Source organism: Chanodichthys erythropterus, chromosome 11, assembly GCF_024489055.1.
Source record: "Chanodichthys erythropterus isolate Z2021 chromosome 11, ASM2448905v1, whole genome shotgun sequence".
NCBI lineage: Eukaryota > Metazoa > Chordata > Actinopteri > Cypriniformes > Xenocyprididae > Chanodichthys > Chanodichthys erythropterus.
The window spans coordinates 18,288,703-18,316,281 of NC_090231.1; the positions used below are offsets into that span (position 1 = coordinate 18,288,703).

A 27,579-nucleotide genomic window follows, 5' to 3' on the forward strand; every position below is an offset into this window, starting at 1 on the left:
AATGTGAAAAAATCCATCCCTTTCTCACTTTTGGTGGTGCGTCGCCCAATTGCCCTAATGAAGAAACCGCCCCTGGCAGCCACGGTCACAGCACAGCCCTCTGCGGCTGCTGTTTTTGAGACACACTGCAGTAAGCTAGATCGATTTTAGATTATCATATTAAATGCTGGATGGCTTGTGTTGATAAATGGCATGCAATTAAAATTTAAAATGTATTGTATGATGGAGAAAATGCTGTATTACATTTACTATAAATAAAGCTGCATCTGATCTGTTGATCTGTTAGCTATTTGACAAAATAGTGTTTTTTCTCTGAGGCAAAGCATGGTACTCACAAAAAATCAAGAAAATTTATTTAAACAATAAGACTAAACGTGTTGAGCTATATAACAACAATTCGTTTCCTGTCTATAAATATATCAAAACAGTTGTTCCCTTCTCTATTAAAATGTGTAATATATTAAAGCGTCTTTGGTGTTTCCATGGTTTCTACAAAATAAAACTGGAAACCAAGGGTAAGGGGCCGTTCACACAGAACGCGTTTTTCTATTCCAATGCGCTACTTTCCCAGTTTTTCTATGTAAACACGCGCTTGACGGGCGTGCATGACCGTTACGCTCGCGTCTCGCATCTTTTGCAGCGCCTCGCACATGAGCGCCGCGTTTTTAAGACGCCGTGTCAAGTTAAAAGAATTTCAACTTTTAAACGCAGCGCCGCTCATCAATGTCAGTTCCAAAACAGTGGACCAATCAAAAAGAACTTGGAGGCGGGGCAAGTGTTGCGAGTTGGCATGACAACTGTTTTATATAATGGCAACATGGCGGAGGAGGCGCTCATTATTATCTTATTTTCTTGTTTTCCATGTCAAAACTTGTATCTGTAAATTCTACAGTTTGCCTATTTCTATTATTTCTGTTATTGTCGTTATTGCATCGCGTCTCAAAGGCGCGTCTCGAGACTCTCGCGTTCTATGCTGCGCTTTTTTTTAAAAACATCCTGAGCGCTGCGTCACGCGTTTTTAGACGCAAAGACGCGTTCTGTGTGAACGGCCCCTAACGCGAGTATGGCGCAATTGACAGGCGACTCCTCACACGTCCCAGAGCCTTGGTTAAAATTGCAATTTCTCACGAAAAATTTGGGACATTCTAAGTACTCAAATTAAAAAAAAAAAAAAAAAAAAAACACTGGCCTAGTGGGTTTTGGATATTTTACTGCAAAAATATTACATATTGCACCTTTAAAGGTTTTTTATAAATTTTAACTTGAGCGCCGCATTTTTAGAATGCCGTATCATGCAGGAGACTCTGCAAAACACACAAACGCAATGGTCGCATCCACATATTTAGATTAAAAAAACAATGGAAAAGTAGCTCAGTGGAATGGAAAATCGCTTTTTGTGTGAATGGCCCCTGAATGTCACTAAAACAATTTAAGAGCATATTTAAGTTCTTTTAAAACCTTTCTGATCAGAAATACTTTTGAAACTACTATAACACTGGAACATTTAGTCCTCAGAGATATACCACAGCGGAATTACATTTGCACATTTCATAGTGACAAGGGAGTCAAAAAACCATCTGCTTAACAACAGCTGCAAAATCTGGTAATGGTTTAGGGGACTTCTGGCGATCAACCAAATAGTTCTGAGTTCTCTAGTTTGTAATGATTTGAGAATGATATGAGAACATTTCAGTTGAAATGGGATGGTGATGTTGACACAAGAAAGTCTTTGATGTAAAAAAAGAAAGAGAGCAAAGGCTTGTTGAGAAATAAGTTAAATAACCAACCGTTATGTTGTTGTTTTTTTTTTACCAGTCTTTTACTTTGTCTAAGTATAATGATTGGACATACTTTCTGAGAGCAGAGAAGGCTGGTCACATTCTGAATCTGCTTTTCATTAGGCCATTGGGTGAAGAGTAGAAAATGGTAAATCAGAGGTGAAAGGTTAGAAGTTAAAGACTCGGTAGGTGCATGACCAATAGTTCAGTCTAGGAAACTCCAGGCCTGCTTCAGAGGAATGCTACTTCATCTGTGCTGAAAGATAAACAAATGTCTATTTGAGTGGGTGAATGGGACATCTGGAAGAAGGAAGCCAAAGAGACCCTCAACGAATCTCCACAGTACAACGAAATCCTTGACACAGTGTAAGTAGGTCAAAGGTCATGGGAACCACCAGTCAACAACCTCTTCCTCCCATGATTATAAACAACATAGCTGGATTATGTTATCTTACTGTCAGGAAAAGTAGGGATAATCCTAGTATAGCATTTTGCAAAACTGCCCCCAGTCACATGAGAATCTAAGGAATAGACTGCGGTCATCTTACGTTTCTAATAAATGGTCCTCCGATATGTTTGTTTTATTTATCTACTTTCTGTATAATAAATGGCTTGGTCAAAAATAGTCAGTTTATCCTTGCTTCACATTAAAAAGATTAATGAAATTCATTTTTAATACAAGAAAATCATTACTAAAGAATTGAATTTAAGAAACTCATTTAATCCCGGAAAACCAGGAAACATTTGCATTATAGCAGCCAAAACAAAGAAACAAAAACAGCTTTTATGGCCTTAAAACCATAAGATTTAGAGTTCAGTGCCAGGAGTCCCAAGCTTCCAGAGAGCTGTGATATCACCACTCATCTTCTATGAGAACTTGCAAAAACAACTGGCAAGTTTCATTGTTTTGCCTTATGTTTCATAATCACTTGTGCAACAGTATGTGGTTAACACTTTCTAAATCCTCTGCGGTCACCAGTTCATCATCATAGTGCCGTAGCTGACTTGACCTTGGATGACAGCACTTGTCGGAACCTTCTCTTCAACTCTTGCATGTTCGGGCTCTTTGGCCTGGCAAGGTGTAGCCCACCTTTTCTCTTCTCCCCATTTCCTCCTCCCAGCGCTCGGCTCACCTCCTGACATAAGTGCAGAAAAGCAGCCTGGACGCTCTCATGGTTCTCCCTGGCCGAAGCCTCAAAGTAGGGCCCTCCCAATTCATCAGCCAGCGCCTTACCCTCATGATCCGGGACCTGCCGGGCACGCAGCAGGTCGCTCTTGTTTCCCACGATGATGACGGGTATGTTGCCGCTGGGATGGATTCTGCGCACATGTTGGTAGAGAGGCTGGATGGTACGGTAGCTGTTGAGGTCAGTGATAGAGAAGACGAGCACATAACCATCTGCCCAGTAAATGGAGCGATTGATCTGCTCCTGACAGTAAAGACCCTCTGCATCATCCTGGAACGAGAAAAATGTTGCTCTTATTCCAATTATATAAAAAAAAAAATCGGGACATTTTTATGTATTTTAAAAAACCTCTCCAAGGCTGCATTTATTTTATTAACTATACAGTAAAACAGTAATATTGTGAAATAATTTTAAGCAGCAAACTGTCTTCAACATTGATAATAATTTTTCTTGAGCATCAAATCAGCATATTAGAATGATTTCTGAAGGATCACGTGACACTGAAAACTGGAGTAATGATGCTGAAAAATCAGCCTTGCTGTCACATTAATATTTTAATATTTCACATTAACAATATAACAGTTTTGATGTATTTTGATCAAAGACATGCAGCCTTGGAGAGCATAAGACATTAAAAAATTTGAATGATTCCAAACTTTTGACCAGTCGTACACTATACTGGAAATGATCATTTTGATGTAAATAAAAAAGAGACTCAGTATTCAAAACATCATTTGTTTATTTATTCAGTTGAGCAATTAAAATAATTATGATATTATTTTACTGATTGCTTCAATTATAATATATTTAATATTTTTTCAACAATAGCAGAACTAACTACCAATAAGTTAGTTCTAACATAACAACTAAGAAGTAAATTCTCAATTATCATAACACCTATAAATACACTGTGCTTGAGCCAGGATCAGATTCATTCAGTTGAAGAGAGCCCTTCAGTACACATGAGTCAGACTAATGAGCTTATGGCTGAACACACCCTTTTTATCTCCTCTGCACTGCATACTTTGTTTACAGGCCAAATGTTTGAACTAATATTCCCCACAGTTCATCTGAAGCATGCAGGAATCCCATAGGCAATGACTAAGTGATCTAAGTGACTGTGATAATACTCCATGGGCACACTTTTGATGAAGGCTTAGCATAAAGATGGAAGAAACGCATTGGTATGATGTGGAGGTACCTGCAGTGAGACACATGGAGTGTCCTGCACTTGTAAAGAAACTTGCTCCCCATCCAAATTAATCTTCCTTGAATACAAGGCTCCTAGAAATGTTGAACAAAAATCACCTTGTAAAACAATAAAGCTCTTTAGAGAACTTCATTACGCTTTTTCAGCCATTTTAAGTCCAATTTCTGATGAAAATCATGCTGAAAGTCTGAAAACTCGAGTACAAATTACAGAAATGATTGTGATGAGTAAAATGGGCTGAATTAAATGTTAGAAAGATGTCACAGTTCCGTATAGGATCACAGTATCATTCATTATAATGTTTACCTGTGTTGGCTTCATAGTCTCCAATGAATCTCTTAGTAAGGAATCTTACAATCAGAGCTGAAAATAGAAACCAAATGGAAACTTTGCTTTAGCATAACAAGCAGTGTCACATAGCTCGTGCACAAGTCAGTGTATGTCGCACCCTGGCGTTATAATGCTTTAAATATCCCAAACATCATCATCATCATTTTTCAGGATTAGAAACATGCATAACATTGGGACTTTATAAATGACTTTAAACAGAATGCAAAAACATGAAATCCCCGAGTCCTATTAGAATGAGTTACTATGAAATAAAAATATGAAAGCCTATGCATGATGCCATAAAGAACAAAAACTGTTTTAAATATAACATATATGCATTAAAAGCTACATAATTTGATACATTTACCTGTTTTTCCAACATTGCTGGCCCCAAGAACAACTATTTTGACGTTTTTGTTAGGCACGCAGTCTAGTACAGGGTACTCCGGTATGGGAACTAGCAAAAAGTTGCTAGAGCCACTGCTCATTGTTCTTGGCTGTTCGATAAGACGCATTTAGAAAGCTGTAACTATTATTAGTCTGTCTAGAAATGCGTGTCTTTTCTTCCGCTTTCTCGCGCTACACGAGCCCGCTTCACACGTTAGGTGTCCTCCTCCTCATAACGCAAGAAGCCTTCCGCTACTTCGGCACACAGAGGTCTCGAGAGACTGCTTTAAATAAATGAAAACATCCAGTGCACCCCAAACGCTGGCTCCGCTTCTGCACGACATGAATGTTAATTCTGCATAACGGCCCTCTAATGAAGTAACTCATAAAATCTAATGAAGTAAATTTGAACAGTTCACATCCCGCAGTTCCTGATCGCTAGATCTTTCTCCTCAGACCTCAACTGCGCCTTCAGCCAAAAAAAAAAAAAAAAACGGACAAGCTGAAGAGGGGCGTGAATAAACCAGTGTGAAACTAATTTTTAAGATCAAATGGGATAGGATAAAATAAAATAATTATGTTTATAAGAATTAAAGTGAATTAAAAGTTTTTCAGTAGGCTATGTTTGTGTCTGATATGCTACATATATTAATAGGTGTGCTATAATTTAAAATAATTTGCGAATTATTTAATGACTTTTTTCAAAAACAGACTATTATTTTAATGACTTTCGAAGCAGGATGGAGAGCGTCGCTAGAGCAGCTGTTGCCATGTTTACCTCCTCGAGCAAACGCGAAGTTTATTTGACATTCTTCCTTTTGTGGTAACTGAAACCATAGACATTCTAATAAAAAGTGTTTATTATAATGTCTATGACTGAAACGCTGTTTGTACAAAGGAAGATATTTGTTTGGTTACTGACATTCTTCCAAATCTTCCTTTGTGTTCATCAGAAGAACAAAGAATTTCTTACAGTAAATGATGACAGAATTTTCATTTTTGGGTGAACTATCTCTTTAATACAAACACATAATTTTGTTTTAACTACTTCAGAGGTTTAAGCATTAAAGGGGTGGTTTATTATGATTTCAGTTTTTTAACTTTAGTTAGTGTGTAATGTTGCTGTTAGAGCATAAACAACATCTGCAAAGTTACCACGCTCAAAGTTCAAAGCAAAGGGAGAGATTTTCTTTTAAAGAATTCTCTGTTTAAAGTTGGCATGAAATCAAAATTGACCCTATTTACTTACTTGTCTTGTGGTGAACAATTAATCCGTGCAAGTTAATATACAGGAAAAAATAGTTTTAATCTCTTATGTCCCCCATTTCGTGGTAATCTTTAATCAAAATCTGAAAAGTTACTTCCGGTCTAGCTTCCTTCTCGGATGACGTCAGTTTGACGGCTTGGGTTGAAAATGCTTATTAAACCACTCCTCTCCAACCGTTGTCTGCTATGAGCGAGAGATGGAGAGGAGGAGCGCTAAAGTAAAACCCTGCCCCCTATTCAATATTCTGTTTCACTTGGAAATACGGAGAAAAGTCGTTTGCAACTTCCAGTTCACAGGGACTTTAAGGACTACAACAAACGGCTGATAGGGACTACAACGCGCTTCTTCCCGGTTTGGTGACATCACTAAACCTAAAATTTACATAAACCCTGCCCCCGAGAACACACAACAAAGGGGTGAGGCCATATTATTGCAATACAGTACGTAACACAAATGCAATAGCATGTCATAAAAGCCAGATGCCAACATAAGGTATAAACTGGGTGTGTCTCATACGTCCTGAAAAGTGAAGCTGCGGGCTCTTTGATCGCCCCCTGGAGGCTGGATGCAGTACAAGTCATAAACCCCGCCCTCTCAATGCAGTCGAATGAGACTTCAGTGAAAACTTAAAAATAAATTCTGCTTCAAATAAAACTTTCTGAAAGATGGTTTTGGTCATTTAAGGTAGTTGTTATCACGCTGATATATATTCAATTGTTCGTTTTTGTGATGATTTAGATTTTAGCTAGCAGTTTGATGCTATAAAAATGGGGCGTGTCGTCATGATTCGAAGTTGATTGACAGCTTGTCTGAGGACTGTCGGAGCTTCGAGGGGAGATTGAACATGTATTAACTGTTAATTTTCGATTTCTTTGTTATTTAACACCAACAAAATGAGTTGTTCAGCAGTAAACTGTACTAACTGACCTACAGGATCTGACGGATCACTGAACTTTTTATCTGTAACATTAAATTTGGGCATTATAAGCTAATTAATAAATCTTATTAGTTAAGATAACACACCTAATGTTAACCATGTCGGGAAAAAGCAGGTGATCGTTATCTGGCAGTTACTTATTTTTATGGGTATATAAAATAATAATTAGCAGGACAAAACTAATGATAGCCTACTCTAATTACAGCAGTCGATCTCCTGACGTTAGTTGAACTTGATTTAAAATGGAAAGACCGTTTCTGACAATTTAGAGTTGTTTCTAGTGGCATATTATATTGAGTTTATCTACTGAATTTGCTGTCTCAAAAATATTATTGCTCTAGAAACAGAATAGCCTATTATTTTATAGGTAGAATTTTAAATTGTGTATAATTTTTATAGTCTATTTAAAATACATGAATGATGAAGCAGTCGTCTGGGCGGAAGTTTGATACAGCGGCTCAGCCTCCGGTTCCACGGACGATACCTTCTGCGCATGCCCAGGTTGCAAACCTTTTTTTTTTATGACGTTTTTGCGTAACATGTCAGCGCCCATTGTCAGCCATTTTGGCCTCAGTTCATTACAATGGAAGGAAGCGGCGTCGCATCGTCCATCTTTTTTTACGGTCCATGGTATAAACGTAAACTAAACTATACCTGTTTTATTTTCATACAGCATATATTCTCTGGCTCTGTAGGATCTTACAGCAGTTCCCCGCATGAGCGATTAATAGATTATCATGCCAGAATATGCTAATCAATGACTTTAAGATATCCCACATCAGCTACATAAATTCATCAACTAACCATTCAGAAATGTCCTGCTGCATTCTACATGTTGTCACTTCTTCTTGCGTCTCTCCATTATTGTCCGACTCCGTATTGAACATAAAAGGCTGAACAGTTTCTGACATTTTCAGTGAGTCTGAGGTAATCGGCGCTGCTAACACGAGCTCTTGAAACTCCACCCTTTTCTTGAGAGCAGCAGCTCATTTACATTTAAAGGGACACACACACAAACGGAGCGTTTTTGCTCACCCTCAAAAAGTGACAAATTTAACATGCTGTAAAAATTATCTGTGGGTTATTTTGAACTAAAACTTCACATACACACTCTGGGGACATCAGAGACTTATTTTACATCTTGTAAAAGTGGCATTACATGACCCCTTAAACTGTGATGTATTAAAATGTTTTACTTGCTTCACTCAGTGAACAGTAATCTATCGATTGTTTTTTTTGTTTTAAATTAGTTACTTTCTCAGGAGATTAATTAACAACTAAAACATTGCGCATTCAAAAATGCACTAAAATGAGCATACAATATTATATAGGCTACTATTCATTTTTTCATCCCCTTTTTTCATGACAAACTGGAACAAACATTAAAGCATTAAACCCACACAAACTAAGAGATTTAGGCCTAGTAAATCACAGTAGAAAACACTCTTCCAAACAAATGTGCACCAGATTTCAAATTTGCAGTCAGTTGCTCAGGTGTGTGTGTGTGTGTGTGTGTGTAGGGATGGGCAGTATTTATGATACTTGTATTTCAAATACAAAATAGTATTTTACAAATTGTAATTTGATAGGGCTGATGAAAATGGCTTCGTATTTTGTATCAAAATACATTAGTGTTTTGTATTTTAAAAAACTGTAAAATACTTTGTAAGAAGTCTACATGATGAAATCATAAAATTGCGGCTTCTGATTGGTGCCAACTCAGTATGCCCAGACTTGTTGAGATCAGAACAGAAAATTGATCCATTTGGAAGGTGGTGAAACGTGCAGGCTGCCAGCTTTCCAGCAATCTTTTGCATAAATTGCTAGATTTTTTAACAGTTCATGTTAAGTTTTGGTGTTTGTTTTAGTAGCCTATAGGATAAATAGTTTACCAATATACATAATGTTCTTGAAAACTATTATACCGAGCAGCAGCCCCCTATATTTATGATTAAAGGTGCTCTAAGTGATCCTGGGTGGAGTAACTTCCTGTTGACGTTTGAAGTGTTGTCAAACAAAACAGAGGCTAGCTAGACCCTCCCTCTTCCTCCTCCTGTTTGTCATTGAGTCAGTGTTGCTGATGCAAAGTAGGCCCTTCGTTACCAAACACCAAGTAACTAAATTAGGATACAATTATGTGTCATTTGCAAACATTAAACTGTTGGTTACTTTAAAACTAACCTTCATCTGGGAGAACACAGGGATTTGTGAATATTTGATCTGTTAAAGCCACAATATGAAAATTTTCACAGCTAAAGGTCGCTCATTCAAAACAAAGACGAAGCTTGATGGCGCCTTGATTTCACGGAATCATGGGATGTGTTGTCTTCACGTCTACAGCCGGTGGAAAAGAATCGGGACGAGAATCAGGCAGAAATCATGTTCATGGATGAAATTTTTAAAGTTACTGTAGTATGAAGCAGAGCATGACCGAGTGCTGCGAGAGCTGAACGATCTCGACAGCAGCTTTGAACTTTTATTATGCCGCAGTCACCACTTCCGCTTCTTCCGGTCAAGCGTAAAGCAGCGCTGTCTTATCATATTAGATACATTTGTGTGTTGAAAGTTGTTATAATGCTACTCTCTGCGTTCACTCGGCAGCTACTATGAGACACTTGTTGCACACTGCAGTAAGCTAGATCGATATTAGGCATGGTAAATCATGGTACACGATAAATCAAGAAAACAACATTTAAACAAAAAGACTTACTGTGTTGAGCAATAAAACTTGATGAGTTTTCTGTCGATTAATGTGTCCAAACAGTTCCTCACCTGTCTAATAAAACACATAATATACTAAAGCGTCTTTGGTGTTTCCATGGTTCCGACAAAATAAAACCAGAAATCGAGGGTATGATGTCATTGATATGGGACACATATTTCTCTGGATTTAAACATTCTTGGAAACATTTGGGATAATGTAAGTACACAAGTCAACAAAATACATAACACTGTTCTAGTGGTTTATATATATATATATATAATTTTTTTTTTTTTTTTAAATCCAAAAATCCTACATATTTTGCCTTTAACTGGTTGCATATGTCAGATTTATTGCATGACTCGGGCAGAGAAAAGCTGTTGCTATCAAACATTGTTTACTTAACTGAGTCAGTGTAAAGTAATGGTGAAGGGATCTATCAAATAGGCCAATTGATGGAAGGTTTGCGAAGAAATTTCATGCTCCCTTGTAAAAGTATTTTTTTAGTATTTTTAAAATACAAAAATACAGTAGTTTATTTTGATACATGGTGTGGCTGCTGTATTTTGTAGTTTATTTTGAAACACTTAAAATTAAGGTATTTGGTATTTTATTAAGATACATTTTGATGTATTTTTGCCCAACCCCGTGTGTGTGTAGATGGCACGGAAATAGCCGAGCGCCAGTGTGACCTAGGTCGTCTCATTTCTTCTCCCTGTCCAGGCTCCTGCTGATCTACAAAACATAGCCTATACATCGATCAAAAGCCACATAGGGCGTCCCTCTGTACATGACTCTGCGGTAGAGGATCAGTTGAGAAACCAGAGGAGAGGGCTGATGCATACTATGAAGCTATATGAAGAACACTAGGTCATGAATATTAATTAGGTTACATGACAGGAAGGTTTGGTTACCAAGCAACGTCACCATTACTTAAATAATATTCATACGTTAAGCCTTTGCCATAGTATGGGAAATCATCAAAAGTATGTAACGCGGGGCTATTCCTATGATTGTAGGCTATGCTTTTTACAAGTTCTCTGCGTTTCTATTGAATTGGTTATGCTTTTCTGAGGTTAAAGAAAAAATTATAAAATTATATCCTCATTTAATATATCACTTATTGGAATCAAAAACAAAAATAGGCCTATTTCTTTCACAAACAATGTAAAATAGATCTAATACATTTTATACATCAACCTCAAGGAATGATGTTGGTTCAAATTTCCCACAATTTTCGTTCACACAAGTCGATATATTAATATATTTTATTTACTGTTCACAAGATTTAGCAGGCATGCGTTTAAAGAAAATTATATAAATGATTTAAATAATGATCAATTAATTTATTCATGAATATATTTTTGTAATTTTCTCTTTTTCTATATCCATGCAGCCTGCCAGTTTTAACGGTAGTAACACCTTATTTACAGTATTTATAGCACAGAGGAAACATTATATAGATACAATCTCAAAATATGTAAAGTAATTTAAAAAAAATGCAATCTCAATTTTTTACCTCATTGACGTTTACATTGTCATTTGCATACCCTTTTTTTCTTGATGGTCTGAATATGCACAATTTCCCCGTATTTTGTGAGCCATGTTTAAAATAAAGTTAGGTCTTCGCCATAGTAGGTTTAGCAATATTGTGTAGTGCGCAGCTGGTACGCTGCGCGAGACGAGGCGAGGGGAGGCGACGCGACACTCCCTCATTCCGCTACGAGCTGGACCGACTGAAGGATTCACCGGAACTTCAGCCTGTGCGGCTGTCACAGTTTTAAATAGGGGTTCGGTCCAATATGGCGGCAGACGGATGGAAATACTGATGACAGTCCGAAAGATCGCCTCGATTTGTACGATGGTGAGTTTTTCCTCGCATAAATGAGTGTTGTCCCGTCCACTCCGTCTAACCTGTGTTTGGATTAGCCTGCTAACAGGGCTAGCTCAACAGCTAACAGATAAACAACCGTGTCATGACATGACTGCACAGCCACAAAAAGTTTGCACACCTCTCTGTTTTCGTTTATAGACGCAGTAGAAGTTTGAAGATGTGGTTAAACGGACTTTTAAGCGTTTTTTGTCAGATAATTTGATATTCTGCTCAAGGGTTAAATGTATAGCCTAGCGTATTAGCGAGCGACACATAATATCCATGTTTGATTAGCCGGGCGGCTCGGTTTTGTTTACCATCTGATGATATCAGTCATGTGGACGCTTTTCTATATGTTTACAAGCGTTTTGTAAAGAGGCGAGGTCATCCATGTGACTACAGTTCCTGCTGTTGTTGTGCTGTAACATTATTTTTGAAGGACACAACTGAAAGCTGATTCAATGAACTCAATGTCTTTGTAGTGCTGAAAGGGTCACGAGAAAGTGAGAATACAGACAGTAACTTACAACGAACATGAAATTTGGGATTTGTTTGTGTACACAATGTTGTTATGAATTAAAATGTTATTTATGCGGGTAGCTACTGGGGGTTTTGTTATGAAAACATTGTGAGATTAGTTGATATGAATCAATAAATGCTTTAAATAGCAGATATTTATGTGGCAACTTCCCTTTTTTACCAGTAGTTACTGATAATCAGTTATAGAAATATGACACACGGATTTAGTTCTTGTTGATTTATCTTAGCCACCTCTGGGTACCAGTATGTACGAGTTATGTAAAAATTGCTGTACATAAATTGAGTAAAATTTATTTGACTTTGTCAATTTTTGTGTTGACATGTAGTTGCCTTTTCACTCAAATGACCTAAGTCATGATGATGAATCAGATCTTGCCAGAAACTGTATACTTCAAGTTTATTTATACCTCAGTTTCTGTTTATAAATAAAAAACTTTATCTTAATTACAGCTCTGCATATATGGAGGGTCTTCGAATAGTGAGTTCAAGTCAAAAAAGTTGAGAACAACTGACCTAGGCCTTATAACATCTGAGAACTCATTCACAGTAAAAGCACTTACAGCTCTGCCTTGATGCTCTCCCCTGGCGAAACAGAGTGGGTACACTTGCCCAGAAACTGCATCCTGTTAATGCCAAGCCTGGCATCACACTCCACAAACAGGATGTTCCTGTTAGTCTCGGATAGGTTCAGAGTGTTCCTGGTCACTCGTATTATTGAGACCCTATGAGCAAAGATAACCATTGTGGCTTTTCTCTGTAGGGCGCCAATGCCTCTGCTTTGGAAAAGGAGATTGGACCGGAACAGTTCCCTGTTAATGAACACTACTTCGGACTGGTTAATGTAAGTTTACATTGTTGTCTTTATCAGTGAATGTGCTATAAATAGAAGATGACTTTGCCATATTACTTTTATATTATGAAATGCCTGGATTTTTTTTAATGTAATGTTGCTTGTGTCATCACTCAATGGCAGATTTGGCAAGCATGTATTAAAGGCAGCAAAATAAAATAATAAAACCGCTCCATATATAGAAAGCAGCTTCACAATAATAAAACAGGAAAATAACTGGTAATGATGTAAAATTGGTCAGTATTCAATCTGTGCTGTAAAGCAGTTCTACAGAACATAATAGTGTCATTATTCGGCTCAGTTTAAAGTTCTGTCATTTCAGTTCAATAACTGTAAATGTTCCAAAGTTAGTGTCATTATCTATCCAGCTCAGTTCAGTTCAAACTTTGTTCCAGCGCTGGTTTGAGTTCATTCTCAGAGACATTAATCTGAGATTTGACATAGTTATATGTCCATGTATGTCATCACATGTCCTTCATCACTCTATAATTTGTTCTTTGTCCAATCACAATCCGCTCGACCAGTTTGGCAACACCTGCTACTGTAACTCAGTGCTGCAGGCTCTGTACTTCTGCCGGCCCTTCCGGGAGAAAGTGCTGGCATATAAGATCCAGCCGCGGCGTAAAGAGAGCCTGCTCACCTGCCTGGCTGACCTGTTCAACAGCATTGCAACTCAGAAGAAGAAAGTGGGAGTCATTCCACCAAAGAAGTTCATCTCCAGACTGAGAAAAGAAAATGGTGAGAAAAAAATCATGGGTCCTACAGTAAGGGATTTGACTGACTGACTGACAACAGAGGGGTTGTTGATGTGGGATAGTGGGGAATGTTATGCGGGTGCCTGGATATCTGTGAAATGAAATGGAAAGATGTTGCTATACAGTATGTTGCTTAATCATATTTAGATCATATAGATCATATCATTTATAATGTTACAAAATATATTTTTAAACATTGATAATAATAATAAATGTTTCTTGAGCAGTAAATCAGCATATTATAATGATTTCTGAAGGATCATGTGACACTGAAGACTGGAGAAATAATGCTGAAAATTCAGCTTTACCATCACAGGATGTAGTATATATTCTGCAAAATAGAAAACAGTTCTTTTAAATTGTAATAATATTTCACAATATCACTGTTCATACTGTATCTTTGATCTTGGTGAGCATAAGAGACTTCAGAAACATTAAAAAACGTAATTTTTTGCCATGGTGTCGAATATTAAGCTATACAGCTGAATAGCTATGCAGAAAAGACTGTATGTATTGAAATGCACTGCAATTAAATGATTGAATCACTGTTTAAATATTAGGCGTGCAGCTATTTAATGTTATCAACACTTCTTTCTGCTTTTCCTTCAGAGCTGTTTGACAACTACATGCAGCAAGATGCACACGAATTCCTCAACTATTTGCTCAACACCATTGCAGACCTGCTACAGGAGGAGAAGAGCCAGGAGAGACAGCAGAATGGAAAGGTAGTACAGAATGGTGGGAGTGGAAGTGGAGGAGGTGGAAGCGGGAGCAGCACAGGAGAGGGTGAAGCGGAGGAAAAGACCCAGCAGACTTGGGTGCACGAGATCTTCCAAGGCACCCTGACCAATGAGACACGATGCCTGAACTGTGAAGCGGTGAGTCAGAGGAGCTGAAGTGAGTCATGAACACCATAAAGGGGCTCTTGATTTTATTAATGAGATATGGGGATGAGTGAGTTATTGTTTGCCTTTGAGTAATCAGTGTCTGGGAGATTGTATGAATGTGATGGGAAGACTGTTGCACTCATGTAGAGCTGCATGATTCTGGATAAATAAAGTATCATGTTTTTTTTTTGTTTCAAATAGAGATCATGATTCTGAATGGACAAAATAACATGTAATTAGATATGAATGTTCTGCCCTGATTTTGTCAAAATGTTAATAGATTCAGGCAAATCGTTGTCATTTAGGAATAAGGTTGTGTGGGTGTTTGAATCGAGATCACAATCTTTTAACGATTAATTGCACAATGCTACATTAATGGCACAGACACAGAGATTTATTTTATTAAGACCTAATGCACGGATCCAATATGTTATGCATCAGATTTGTTCCGTGCTTCGGGTGTGTGTCAGTCAGTACGAGTAACGCATTGTGAACTTTTCGTTGGCATACTTTGCTTAATAACTTTGTTTAACATCAAGCAGCATTTACTGCAAACCGAGCTCCACTGTGACACAAAAAACACCGGATCAGATCATGAGATGCTCATGTGTAAAAGGACACAGTGCCACATTTCACAGAGAATTGAGAATTGATAATCATATCAAGCCATATCGCTATTTCGGTTTTATTCCGTTTTTATTGTGCAGCCTAAACTTGAAAGGATAGTTCACCACAAAATGAAAATTATCCCATGATTTACGTACCCTCAACCAATCCAAGGTGGATCAACCAATCTTCTTTCAGACAAACACAATCGGAGATATATTTAAAAATATCATGGCTTTTCCATGCTTTATAAGCCCCAAAAAATGCATCCATCCATCATGCTCCAGGGGGTTAATAAAGGCCTTCTGAAGCAAAGCAATGGGTTTTTGTAAGAAAAATATCCACATTTAAAACTTTATTAACTATAATAACTAGCTTCCAGCAGACAGCAGTAAGGATCGATTTGTGGCGGAAGAGTAACCCCTGACCTGATGCAATGACAAACGCGGAAGCGCAGAGGATAGAGCAAAACAAAACACTGGTCACAAATTAGAAGTCTAAAACAAGAATTTTTAAAGAGAAATGTCAGTGGATTTCAATATAAGAGAAGAGGAGCTTCAGTTTGTTGCCTAGCCCTATTTGTTTAAACCTCTAGAGGCGTCTAAGCTTACGCTACTCCTACATCCTACGTCATACATCACGCCAGTATGTGTACGGTCCTGTGCCTGAAGCTAGATCTATTAGACTTGTAAGGCGTCTAGTTTTTCATTTGATGATTCATTTGCTGAGCTGATGCTGAGCTGATTTCCACTGCATGCTGCTACTCGACAGTCTTTGTAATATTACATCATTGAAGTGTAGACACAGAAGATGAACACAAGGGCCTAGGGTGGCATTTGGGACAGGGCTTGGCTGTATTTGAGAACAATGTATTTTGTAAACCCCCCGTAGAAACACGTCACCCTGATTATCCAGAGCTTTCTCAACCGACTAGTCATTCAGACAAGCCACTAACTAGCTGATTTTAAAATATGCAGTCTTGCAAATCCCAGTTGAGATATGAAATCTATGCTCGGCCACCAATTAGAGCAAGTCCACTTATATTGACTTGTGAGTAATCCTGTCCTCTTATGCCTCAGGTGAGCAGTAAAGACGAAGACTTCCTAGACCTCTCAGTGGACGTGGAGCAGAATACCTCCATCACACACTGTCTAAGGTAAAGTTACAAACCTCAAACGTTGCAGTCCAGTAGGTTCAAGTTCTTTGTTAAATGTTCATTAATGTGGAAGATTAACTTGTTGTCTCTGCATTGACAGGGGTTTCAGCAACACAGAGACCTTATGTAGTGAATACAAGTACTACTGTGAGCAATGCAGAAGTAAACAGGAGGCTCAGAAAAGGTTTGTAGTTGCACTAGACTGGCATGGCACTCTTGTCCTTGAGACTGAGCCTGATGCTATGGACCACCCCAGTCTACTTAGTGTTTTCTTCCTCCCTGAATGCATTTATTATCAGCATTAGTGTGCTGGTTCTGTGCACCAAGAGGGGCATTTTAATCCTGAAGCATTTAACAATTACAGTTGCTCAGGAAGTTGGCAAATAAAGTGCAGTCTGAGAATGGATTTCAAGTTAAAATCGATCCTGTCTCTCCTTTTCCTTACAGAATGCGGGTGAAGAAATTACCCATGATCCTTGCCCTGCACTTAAAGCGCTTTAAGTATATGGACCAGCTTCATCGCTACACCAAGCTTTCCTATCGTGTAGTCTTCCCTCTGGAGCTGAGGCTCTTTAACACCTCTGGTGATGCTACCAACCCTGACCGATTGTACGACCTGGTGGCTGTAGTGGTGCACTGTGGGAGGTAGGTTTCTGATGCCACAGTCAATTTAACCAGTCAGTGTTTATCTTGATTGAGGATTTTATATTAACTTAACAGCACAGCATGGTGTTTAAAGTCAGCACGAAATGGAATTTTACCCTATTTTCTAAATGATTCTAATTGTTAATGACTCATCCATGCATGTTTACTTTACTTTTTTTTTTTAAATTGACTTTTTAATTTTTATCAAAGTGCCGTAACTTAATTTTATGTTGAAACAACAGACTTCTCTCTAGTATGCTGGACTTCTCCAGTCATTTAGTCCACTTAAACACCATCCCTTTCTTACAACTGACCGTAAACTTACATTCAGTCCAATAAACAACGTCTCAAACAAAGCCACACCCCCCGATAACTTTTCTTTTGGAAGAAAAGTTGCTACTTCTGTTGCATCATGACTTTGGCTCACTTACTAAACTGAAGAATTCTGGTCTTTCACATAAAGGGTTAGTTCACCCAAAAATCTTCACACCCATAAGACTTCCAACCCGTCATCTTCGGAACACAAATTAAGATATTTTTGATGAAATCCGAGAGGTATATGACTCGTCCATAGACAGCAGTATAATCAACATTTTCAAGGTCCAGAAAGGTACTAAAGACATCGTTAAAACAGTTGATGTGACTACAGTGATTCAACCTTCATTTTATGAAGCAATGAGAACGACTTTATTCAGTAATCTGTTCCCTGTCGTTATCCTTACGCAGATGACGCAGTAAGCACAGTAAAGGCTTCCGTGTTTACGTCTGAATTTTTTGGCCAGCTCAGAATTGGCCAAAGCAGTCATTATTTTTGTTTTGTTCTTGCGCACAAAAAGTATTCTCGTTGCTTCATAATATTTAAGGTTGAACCACTGTAGTCACATGAACTGTTTTAACGATGTCTTTAGTACCTTTCTGGACCTAGAAAGTATTGATTATATTGTTGTTTATGGACGAGTCATATACCTTTTGGATTTTATCAAAAATATCTGAATTTGTGTTCCGAAGATGAATGAAGGTCTTACAGGTGTGAAATGACATGAGAGTGATTACTTAATGACATTATTTTCATTTTTGGGTGAACTAACCCTTTAACCAGTAACTAGATAGGTTTCCATCTAAACGTGAAGTGAAAAAAAAGAAAAAAAGAAGTGAATTAGGTATGTTTCCATCAAGTTGTTTGAGCAGATGACAGTGGTAATGTAACTTAGTAAACCTAGTAACCAACAGTAAATAAAACAGCAGGAAAATCAGTGGAAATAGCCGATTAGTCACATGGGTTTAATGTTTGCTACGTCAGAATTTACATCACATTAACACTTTTTTTTTTTAAGTCAAAAAACCTCCTCAAGTGAGTTTTTTGTGAATTAAGGTGTTTTTTTGTTGTTGTTTTTTTTATTTGACGTTTTACATCACTAATTTCTAATGCGTTCAAAATGTCCATAAAAACAGGGTGATGGAAACAGCTACTGTCACCCACTTTTTTGACCATAGATCTTGACTTAAACGCTTGTAACTCATGAATGCTTAAATACCAACCTAAGGTTGGTCTCTTTTTAAAGAAGACACTCAGCAGATTATTGCAGAAGTGAAAGTTAAATGTTCACCCAAAAATACATTTTTGTCATCATTTACTCACCCTCAAGTTGTTCCAAATCTGTATGAATTTCTTTCTTCTGCTGAACACAAAAGAAGATATTTTAAAGAATACGGGTAACCAATTTGATTCCATTCTATGGAAGTCAGAGGGGTCCATCAGCTGTTACCGACATTTGAAGAATAGGCAATAAAAAATGTGTCCCGCTACCGCAACACTGACAGTTAACAGGCTAAAATTATAAAATAGTCACATAGCTCTTTAGCCCCGGGTTAATCTGTTGTTTGCCATTAATCATACCTTTTTTTGGTGTATTTTCTTTTTTGTAGTGGACCAAATCGAGGTCATTATATCACTATAGTGAAGAGTCACGGCTTCTGGCTTCTGTTTGATGATGACATTGTAGAGGTAAGTCAGTGTATAATTGTTGCTCTACTTAATAAATTAATAATGTAATATTCTGGATTACATACAACTAATCCGTAACATAGTGTCAGTATCCAGATAAAATAATTTTGAATTCTCTTAGTTTTGCTCAAAATAAACACATCACGCATGCATTCTTTTACTGAATAATACAGTTGCCCCATAGACTTCTAATGTATTCACATTCATTCTTTGTTTTCTGAGAGGTGATTAATTTTCCGTAGTAATGTTTTTGATAGAGCTTAAGTTGTATGTATTTACCCTAGAATAGTCCTTTTGTTACATTGTTTAAGAAGAGAACAAAGGAAGAAGAAGTATCTAAAAAAAAAACACCCAAGACCTTGAAGGATTAGTTTCAGTTCAGCAAACTTTTATAGTTTCTACTTCCAGCTGTCATTGCAGTATGTTCACTTTCATTTAGTTTGTGGTATCTAGCGATAATTGTAAGCTCGAGATATCTAGATGTCTAGCACTACACAGTAGCACATCCATTATCCCTGCCTGTCAGGTGATGTGCAGCTGCTGTTTATGCCTCACCAAGTGCTTGTCTGGAGTTGTCCTCACATTGACCCAAATACTTTTCAGATCTCTGAATGATGTGAACTCCTATGGGAATAGTGATACATTAATGACACCAAGACTCTTTCATTAATTTGGCTAGTTTCACTTGATGTTTTAAACATTATTGAAACATACTAAAAAGAGTGTTACATGTATTGTGACCCAATAACATATTTTCCATTATATCCTCATGACACATGATTATTTAGGTTTGTTCTACCCTGCTGGCTTAAAAACATACCTTAACTTAACATTGAGACAGATTTTCCACCACCAGCATGCATGTTTATAATATAAATGCATTTGGTTTTAAAACACAGATGTGATATCCGCTCTGCTACACGGTAACCCAGACAAATATTTACACGCATGTTGTGAGCACAAACTCTTAGGTGCTTCTCAGTTGTTGTTGTACCATAAACTTCTTTTATAAATACCAAGCATACAGTGGTGGTGTAAGTCTCTGGATGTTAAATGGAGGCAGAGGCTGTTTTTTTCATTATCCAATGTCTTCCCAATTGCACATCTGGAACGAGAGACATGAGAGCTTCCTGGAGTGAATGCAGATGCTTCAGAAGTCACTTAAAGGTGAATCAGTGTCATTTCTGCACTGCTAGTGACGCCAAACAGAATATCTCAGTGTATTTCTTGACCCAGTGTTTTTTGTTTGACCCTTGTGTGATTGTCAAACAGATTATGCAGTTATGTTCAGTGTTGTTAGTTGTGCAGATATCACATGCTTTACCTTTAAGGCTGCGAAAAGAACACAACACTGCAGACAACAGTGGCCTGTTGCATGAAGCTAGCTGATCAAACTCTGAGTTTCAGAGTAGGTTTAGAGTTAACAAATCCAGATAAATCCAACCTGGTGTAGATCAGGTTCAGCAGTCTCACAATGCTCGATATAAACAATCTCTGTTTACTCAGTTTTGATCCAGAGTTTGTGATTTTGACTCTAAAGCGCATGCACCTGAAAGTGGGACATGTGCGGCAAACAGCCAATCACACGGAACATGCAGAGCTTCCATGCAATTCACTTCTCTTCCGAAAGAGAGATCGTTATGAAAATACCATGAAATTAAATGCATTTTATTGCATTGGGTTTGTGATCTCTAACCCAGAATAAAACCTTAGCCATGTAGCGTAAGTTACCATGGCAATGAACATAGCTAAAAACCAATCCACCTTGAAACCAGAGTTTGCTCAAACTAATCTCAAACTTACTTGGGTAGCAACTGAACCCGGCTTTGTGCAACAAGCTGCTGGTAAACAATGTTTTCCATGTTCGTGGAGTGAACATGTTTACACGGCTTTTTAAAAATGCTGGGTAGAGGTGTTTTAGTATCCATTTGGCCAATTAACGTACATTTACATAAATAGTAGTTCCTATAGTGCTGGTTTAGACCCTACTCTGAAGTAGGAGCTAATTTAGTTCTTCCAAAAAGATTTCCTAGAACTAAAATTGTTCCTAGTTACTGCAGTCGAACACTCCAAAAAGCGGGTACTTCCACCAATAGTTCTAGGAACTATGAAATGTCATGCAAGCACTTTTGTGCTTCTGTAAGAACGAATGAGGTTGTTTTCATGCATCATGCTAGGGCTGGGTAAAAATGTTGATTTCTCGATTTTAATCGATTCTCATTTTTACGAACTGATATCAATTCTTAAATCCCAAGAATCGATTAGTCATTCAGTTGATGAATGAACAGAATATGTAGCGCGCCTCCCATCCAATAAATCGCAATAATCTTTTTGCTTTGTTACTTTTGATATGAAGCAAAGTCTTATCTTATTATGAGATTCAAAAAATAAATACCGTTTTGGTGCTGTTTTAATGTGGCTTGACCAGGGGCGATTCTAGGATTTTGATTTTAGGGGGGCTCAGCCCCCAATAAGGGTATGATTAAAAAAATATTATTTGACTGACTGTTGCTCATTTGCAGACCTACTCCCGCACGACAAGAAAAAATGTATATCCATCTACAATGAAATATAAATTATTTTAGTTTTTTAGCCTTTATAATGAACAATACGGTTGGATATTCATAAAGTCACCCCATGAAAATTGATGTCATTTCAAGTATTTTAACTAACCAGCTAATATTCATTAAGAATATAGACAAACCATGTATTAATGTAATTGTCTATTGGCAATATGATTAATCTGTTCTATATTTATTTCTATTTATTAAAAATAACAACATGAATTATCAATTTGCCACTTCTATAAATCAAGTACAAATCTATTATAAATAGTATAAATCAAGAAAATCAAAAATCCCTTTACTCTACGCTTACTCTAATTTATGTATCATGACACTCCTCCTGATTCATTATTACTTAATACAAAACTATATTTAATAATACAAAACAAAATAACTCTACATTCTCTCTCTGGGCCATCTAGTGCTTTCAGACAATGATGTGTCATTTCTATGCATGGCTGCATAATGTAATGTCAAAATACATTATAATATGTCTGTAATTGTAAAAAGTAAATTAAAATAAATCATGATCGTTTTCTGAATCTAAAGTATGTTTTCATGGGTGTTAATCACTTCATTTTTGTAGGGATAAAAAACAACTATCACACAAGGGCTGAAGGTGAACGCAGCGAAACGTATTGGTATTGGATGAGAAACCGAGCCGTCCCGTGTGCTCCCAGTGCTCCAGTAACATTACATTATGTAAACTGCAATGCATTTATGACAAAGAACTGCACCGATGCAGATGTAATATCATAGCATTAGCAATCTATCAATAAATGCACGCACTCACGACACACACCTTGTGCTCTATGATGTTCGCTCTGCTCGGCGCCCCTGCAGATTGAAAAATGCGCTAAATCCAAGCAGACTCAGATAAGGGGAGGAACCGAAACTTGACGCAGCTTGCCGCCGTTTCAAATGAGTTTTTTTTTTTTAAAGGGGACTGAAGCGATCAAAAATGTATTAATCAAATATATTTTTTTTAGGGGGGCTGGGCAGAAGTTTAGGGGGGTTGAAGCCGGAAAGACGTCAATAAAACGGCTTGTAAACAACTTCACGTAACGTCACATTTACCTCAGAAAAATCATATTCAGTGACCATAAACTCAGTCAGTTTGAACATTTAACACTAGAAGGCAGCATTCTGATAAATATATGCACGTTACATATTCATTATAATTTTTAATGTTCAATATTTAATGCATGTTTGAATAAATCAGTTATGACAGCCACGATTTAAATGTTTATATTTCAAAAAACAAATTGGAGTAGAAATATGATTATGTAATTCTAAACGTTATTATAAAAAACATTGCTATAATATTGAAGGTTAAAATTAACTTATTTATATACAAACACAAATTACATTCAATGTAGTACCAACTGACTCCCATGTATAGTTTACAGCATTAGTTGAGAGATATTTTCCTCTAGAAAATTTGCCATGTACTGTAACTGATATACTACATCCAGAATTAATCGGTATCGAATCGAATCACAAGCATCTGAATAGAAGTCGAATCGAAGCGTGAAAATTGTGTCAATACCCTACGTCACGCAATTTCTTTAAAGGTGCCCTTGATTCAAAAATTGAATTTATCTTGGCATAGTTGAATAACAAGAGTTCAGTACATGGAAATGACATACAGTGAGTCTCAAACTCCATTGTTTCCTCCTTCTTATATAAATCTCATCTGTTTAAAAGACCTCTGAAGAACAGGCGAATCTCAACATAACACCAACTGTTACGTAACAGTCGGGGTGTACGCCCCCAATATTTGCATATGCCAGTCCATGTTCCCAACATTATGAAAGGCATTAGACAAGGGCAGCCAGTATTAATGTCTGGATGTGCACAGCTGAATCATCAGACTAGGTAAGAAAGCAATAACAACAGCGAAAACTGGCAGATGGAGCAATAATAACTCACATGATCCATGATATCATGATATTTTTAGTGATATTTGTAAATTGTCTTTCTAAATGTTTCGTTAGCTTGTTGCTAATTTACTGTTAAATGTGGTTAAAGTTACCATAGTTTCTTACTGTATTCACGGAGACAAGAGCTGTTGCTATTTTCATTATTAAACACTTGTAGTCTGTATAATTCATAAACACAACTTCATTCTTTATAAATCTCTCCAACAGTGTGTAATGTTAGCTTTAACCACAGAGCACTATCAAACTTATTCATAACTAAATGTAAACATTCAAATAAACACTGTACTTACACGATTAGACATGCTGCATGACGAACACTTTGTAAAGATCCATTTTGAGGGTTATATTAGCTGTGTGAACTTTGTTTATGTTGTTTAAGGCAAGCGCGAGCTCCGTGGGCAGAGAGCATGAGCAATTAAAGGGCCAGCAGCCCTGAATCGGCTCATTTATAATGATGCCCCAAAATAGGCAGTTAAAAAAATGAATTAAAAAAAAAATCTATGGATTATTTTGAGCTGAAACTTCAGACATTCAGGGGACACCTTAGACTTCTATTACGTCTTTTAAAAAAAAAATTCTAGGGCACCTTTAAGTCAGCAATTAGCACACCATATTAAACATGTTTTCCTTAGTATCCAGTAATTTTTTTTTTGTTTGTCCCCACAGAAAATAGATGCTCAAGCGATTGAGGAATTCTACGGTCTGACATCGGACATCTCCAAAAACTCTGAGTCAGGGTATATACTCTTCTATCAGTCTAGAGACTGAGCCAGCCGGAGTGACCGACAGAATGGAAGGATGCGATTTGTGAGAGATAGGATCAGGCAGATGGAGGGCTTGGCCTTTGTTGACACAGCTCGGCCCTCTGCTCCATCCCCTCTCAGTCAAGTCCATTTTCATCCAGGCTTATCAGTGGAGCTTTGCACTGGAGCATCAGTCGGGCCCCAGACAGGAGCAGTTGATGACAGAGTGACCTGGACACAGCACAGTAATCACCAGGCAGAAGTAATCGCCGTCGTCTCACTCGCCTGCTTTGTGTTGCTCGGCACACACAAAAACGCACATATAAACATGTGAAATGAGCTACTTGTACATCTTGATGGCCTGAGAATGGACACTGTACAAACCTTTTTTTCCTCACCACACACATTAACAACTTTCATTTTTGCTAATCTGGTTCACATCTCTGCTCATCACATTCATCATCGCTGGGTGATGACGTGCCATGATCTGTTTTGGCACAATATCGTGATCTGTCCAGAAAGCCGCACAACGTTCTTCAACCTCAGATGTCGAACATGACACATCATGCTACATCTATGTCATCCAGATAGTTGTAAATGTGTGCTCATGTTTTTGTTAGAGTAGAGCTGCTCAACCTGAATGGAAAAACCTGACGGGGCTTAAATTAGCATGAATGGGATGAGCTTCTTTTTTTTTTTTTTACAAGTGATTTCATGTGGGGCTTTTTGTAATGCAGGCCTGTGGATTGATGGGAGCTCTGCTCTGTTTAGCAGAGAGGATTGTGGATACCAGAGAAGCGCGTGTATAAAGGATGTAGCTCGGCTTAAGAATGCTCTTTCAGTATTCAGCGAATGTAAAACATTCTTCCAGTTCTTGTGCACTGCAAGTGAGTGTACAGCTTGATTGTGTCATACAGTGCACACTTAATAGTGCACTAACTTTAGAGTGTCACAGATGGAGATAAAAATTAGGGCTTTATATTATTCTGAATATAAGTTGAAGCTATCGTATTGAAACCAAAAGCTGCACACATTTCCAGTCATGTTTCATTAACACTGTGGCACTGTGAGCTTGTCTGAAATGAATATGGATTAGCCTCATTCAGTTTAGGCATTAAAATTCAAACATAATATGACTCTGCACTCCATTATAAAGTCTTCGGATTATTTCGGCCGATTGAATTGGCTGCATCTATTCTGTTTAATCTCTGTAACACTTCTCTAGATCTCCGTCATCTCCTCTGCCTTTTTAAATATTAACGTTTTAACTGAATATAGACGTAGAAGAGAGGTGAAGCACGGCCGATGCTGAGGTACAGTTTGAATGTCAGGTTTAAGCTGTGACTTGCATGGCTCTGTAATGGTTAGATTGGTCAAGGATTCTTTCTTGTTTGTGGATGTAGCTCAGCCTGGAGGACGAGTTACTTTTCTCAGTTGGATTACAGCCAGTAAATATTTACAAAACAACTAGGCCACCCTGCAATTAGTCAAATTTTATAGGCAAAAATAAGCACACCCAGATTAGGTATTTGAGCCTAAATCTTATAAGGCAAAAAGTACATACTTCCAGTTTTGCTAAGGTTTCTTTAAAGAGTTTGAAACACAGTTGCCTAGCTTGTTTGTTGTCTTGTGACTAAAGTATATGGTATAAGAATGAAAAGGTGTTTTTTTTTCTTCTTCTCCATTTCAGGTTTCCTGTGTAAACTACACTGGTTTTATTTGATTGTTGGTTTGACAAAAATCCACTTTAATCTGTGAGGGGTCATAACTGACACTGCTGCTGATTATTATTCCATTCATCCTGTAAAGTCTACTTGGTATCAATGCATGCGTGGTATAACAACTCATAACATTGTTATAAAGCATGTATAAAGGTCTTATAAACAAGACATCACAATGGCTGTAAAGAGGTTTAAGCTTCTCGCTGGTCAGTTAACCTACTGGCATTGCGTGTCTTGAGTAGACTGAACTATATGTTGAAAAATAAACTGACATATGGTGCCATTTCATGTAAATTGCACATTTACACATGCTATGTAAGAGTGTTTGTAGATGTCATCATCACGTTTGAATTAAGGTTTCTCCAAAGCTGAGTTAACTGGATATTTTATTTTCGAAATTGGCTTGTAGTTACAGGGGAAGGAATGTTTCTTTTATTTTGGCTCTTTTATTTCATAAATTTATTTATGTGTAATTATGAATGTTATATTAACTTTTCTTTGACATTTCCATTTTTATACATTTGCTAATTCGTCCCTTATTTGGACACCAGGTCTGTTGTATGTTATGTGGAGAGATGGTTGCAGCAAAAATGTAAGGGTGATAATGTTGGAATGATCAGATTATCGCTGCAAGCTTGAGAAGTTACTAGTTACTAGTCATAGAAACAGTTAAGCACTGATCACAGTAACAGCACCCTGAGTGTTGGCATTAGCAGACAGACATCAACTACATTAAAACACAAGACAAACACAATCTAATGCTACATCATGCTAACATTAGTTGTGTTTCATTCCGCCTCTTCCCATAACATTGTAACAATGTTTATTCCATACTGGGTTTGAAAAAAGTGCACTTTCGATAAAGCAATGTACAAATTGTAAACCAGCTGAATAATCTGGTTTTGGAGTGGAGTGGACAGTGTGGATGAAGGATGGGACTGGATCACCATGTCCCAAATAAAAACAAACAAACACATCAACCACCTCAAGGGGGTTCATATGGTCTCTGTTTCTTTATGATGTCATTAAACTGGCCAACACCGACCTGATTTCAAGCAATCATAACTTCCACTTTCAGGAAGGAAAAAAATATTTTGCAAACACCTAAAGAGTTTATCATGCTAGTCCTTTAATGTTGTTCCGTAACTCTGTTTAGAGGTTGACAATGTGGTGGAAATGCATCTTAAAGGTGCATTCAGTAGTTTGATGCTAATTAAATGGTTTTATCCACATTGAGAAATATATTGTGTTTATGTTAAGAGTCATTTTAATGTTCACATGAAATGAGGATTGCACTCATAATAGTTTTCTATAAAAAGTTTTAAAGGAACACTCCACCTTATTTGAAAATAGGCTCATTTTCCAACTCTCCTAGGGTTAAACAGTTGAGTTTTACCGTTTTCGAATCCATTCAGCTAATCTCCGGGTCTGGCGGTATTACTTTTAGCATAGCTTAGCATAGTTCATTGAATCTGATTAGACCGTTAGCATCGC

The 27,579-nt window shown here is 37.4% G+C and overlaps 2 protein-coding genes across 3 annotated transcripts; one reads left to right on the plus strand and one right to left on the minus strand.

The window, feature by feature from the left end:
- Positions 1 to 105: 105 nt before the first annotated feature.
- rasl11a (RAS-like, family 11, member A) lies at positions 106 to 12,955 on the minus strand. Of its 2 annotated transcripts, none has more exons than XM_067401910.1 (4): positions 12,771 to 12,955; positions 4,482 to 4,538; positions 4,167 to 4,249; positions 106 to 3,235 (listed from the first exon to the last, which is right to left on the minus strand). In XM_067401910.1, the coding sequence occupies exons 1-4, from the start codon at positions 12,853 to 12,855 to the stop codon at positions 2,765 to 2,767; spliced, it is 696 nt and encodes a 231-aa protein (XP_067258011.1). In that variant the 5' UTR covers positions 12,856 to 12,955; the 3' UTR covers positions 106 to 2,764. The 2 variants fall into 2 exon arrangements, with proteins under 2 accessions (XP_067258011.1, XP_067258010.1); XM_067401909.1 differs by lacking the exon at positions 12,771 to 12,955 and adding an exon at positions 4,873 to 5,355.
- usp12b (ubiquitin specific peptidase 12b) lies at positions 11,445 to 27,477 on the plus strand. Its single transcript, XM_067401908.1, has 9 exons — positions 11,445 to 11,661; positions 12,971 to 13,051; positions 13,585 to 13,798; positions 14,425 to 14,693; positions 16,388 to 16,464; positions 16,565 to 16,648; positions 16,912 to 17,109; positions 19,036 to 19,114; positions 24,288 to 27,477. Exons 1-9 carry the CDS (start codon positions 11,614 to 11,616, stop codon positions 24,387 to 24,389), a joined length of 1,152 nt encoding a protein of 383 aa, XP_067258009.1. The 5' UTR covers positions 11,445 to 11,613; the 3' UTR covers positions 24,390 to 27,477.
- Positions 27,478 to 27,579: the final 102 nt, after the last annotated feature.

Excerpts from the sequence above, each read along its gene's own strand:
- rasl11a (XM_067401909.1), bottom strand. The coding sequence starts at position 5,020 with ATGCGTCTTATCGAACAGCCAAGAACAATGAGCAGTGGCTCTAGCAAC. Across the intron at positions 4,539-4,872 it reads CAGCAATGTTGGAAAAACAG|CTCTGATTGTAAGATTCCTT; the intron begins GTAAATGTATCA and ends TTCTATTTTCAG. Across the intron at positions 4,250-4,481 it reads AGACTATGAAGCCAACACAG|GAGCCTTGTATTCAAGGAAG; the intron begins GTAAACATTATA and ends CAACATTTCTAG.
- usp12b (XM_067401908.1), top strand. The coding sequence starts at position 11,614 with ATGGAAATACTGATGACAGTCCGAAAGATCGCCTCGATTTGTACGATG. Across the intron at positions 16,465-16,564 it reads TCCATCACACACTGTCTAAG|GGGTTTCAGCAACACAGAGA; the intron begins GTAAAGTTACAA and ends CTGCATTGACAG. Across the intron at positions 16,649-16,911 it reads AAACAGGAGGCTCAGAAAAG|AATGCGGGTGAAGAAATTAC; the intron begins GTTTGTAGTTGC and ends TTTTCCTTACAG.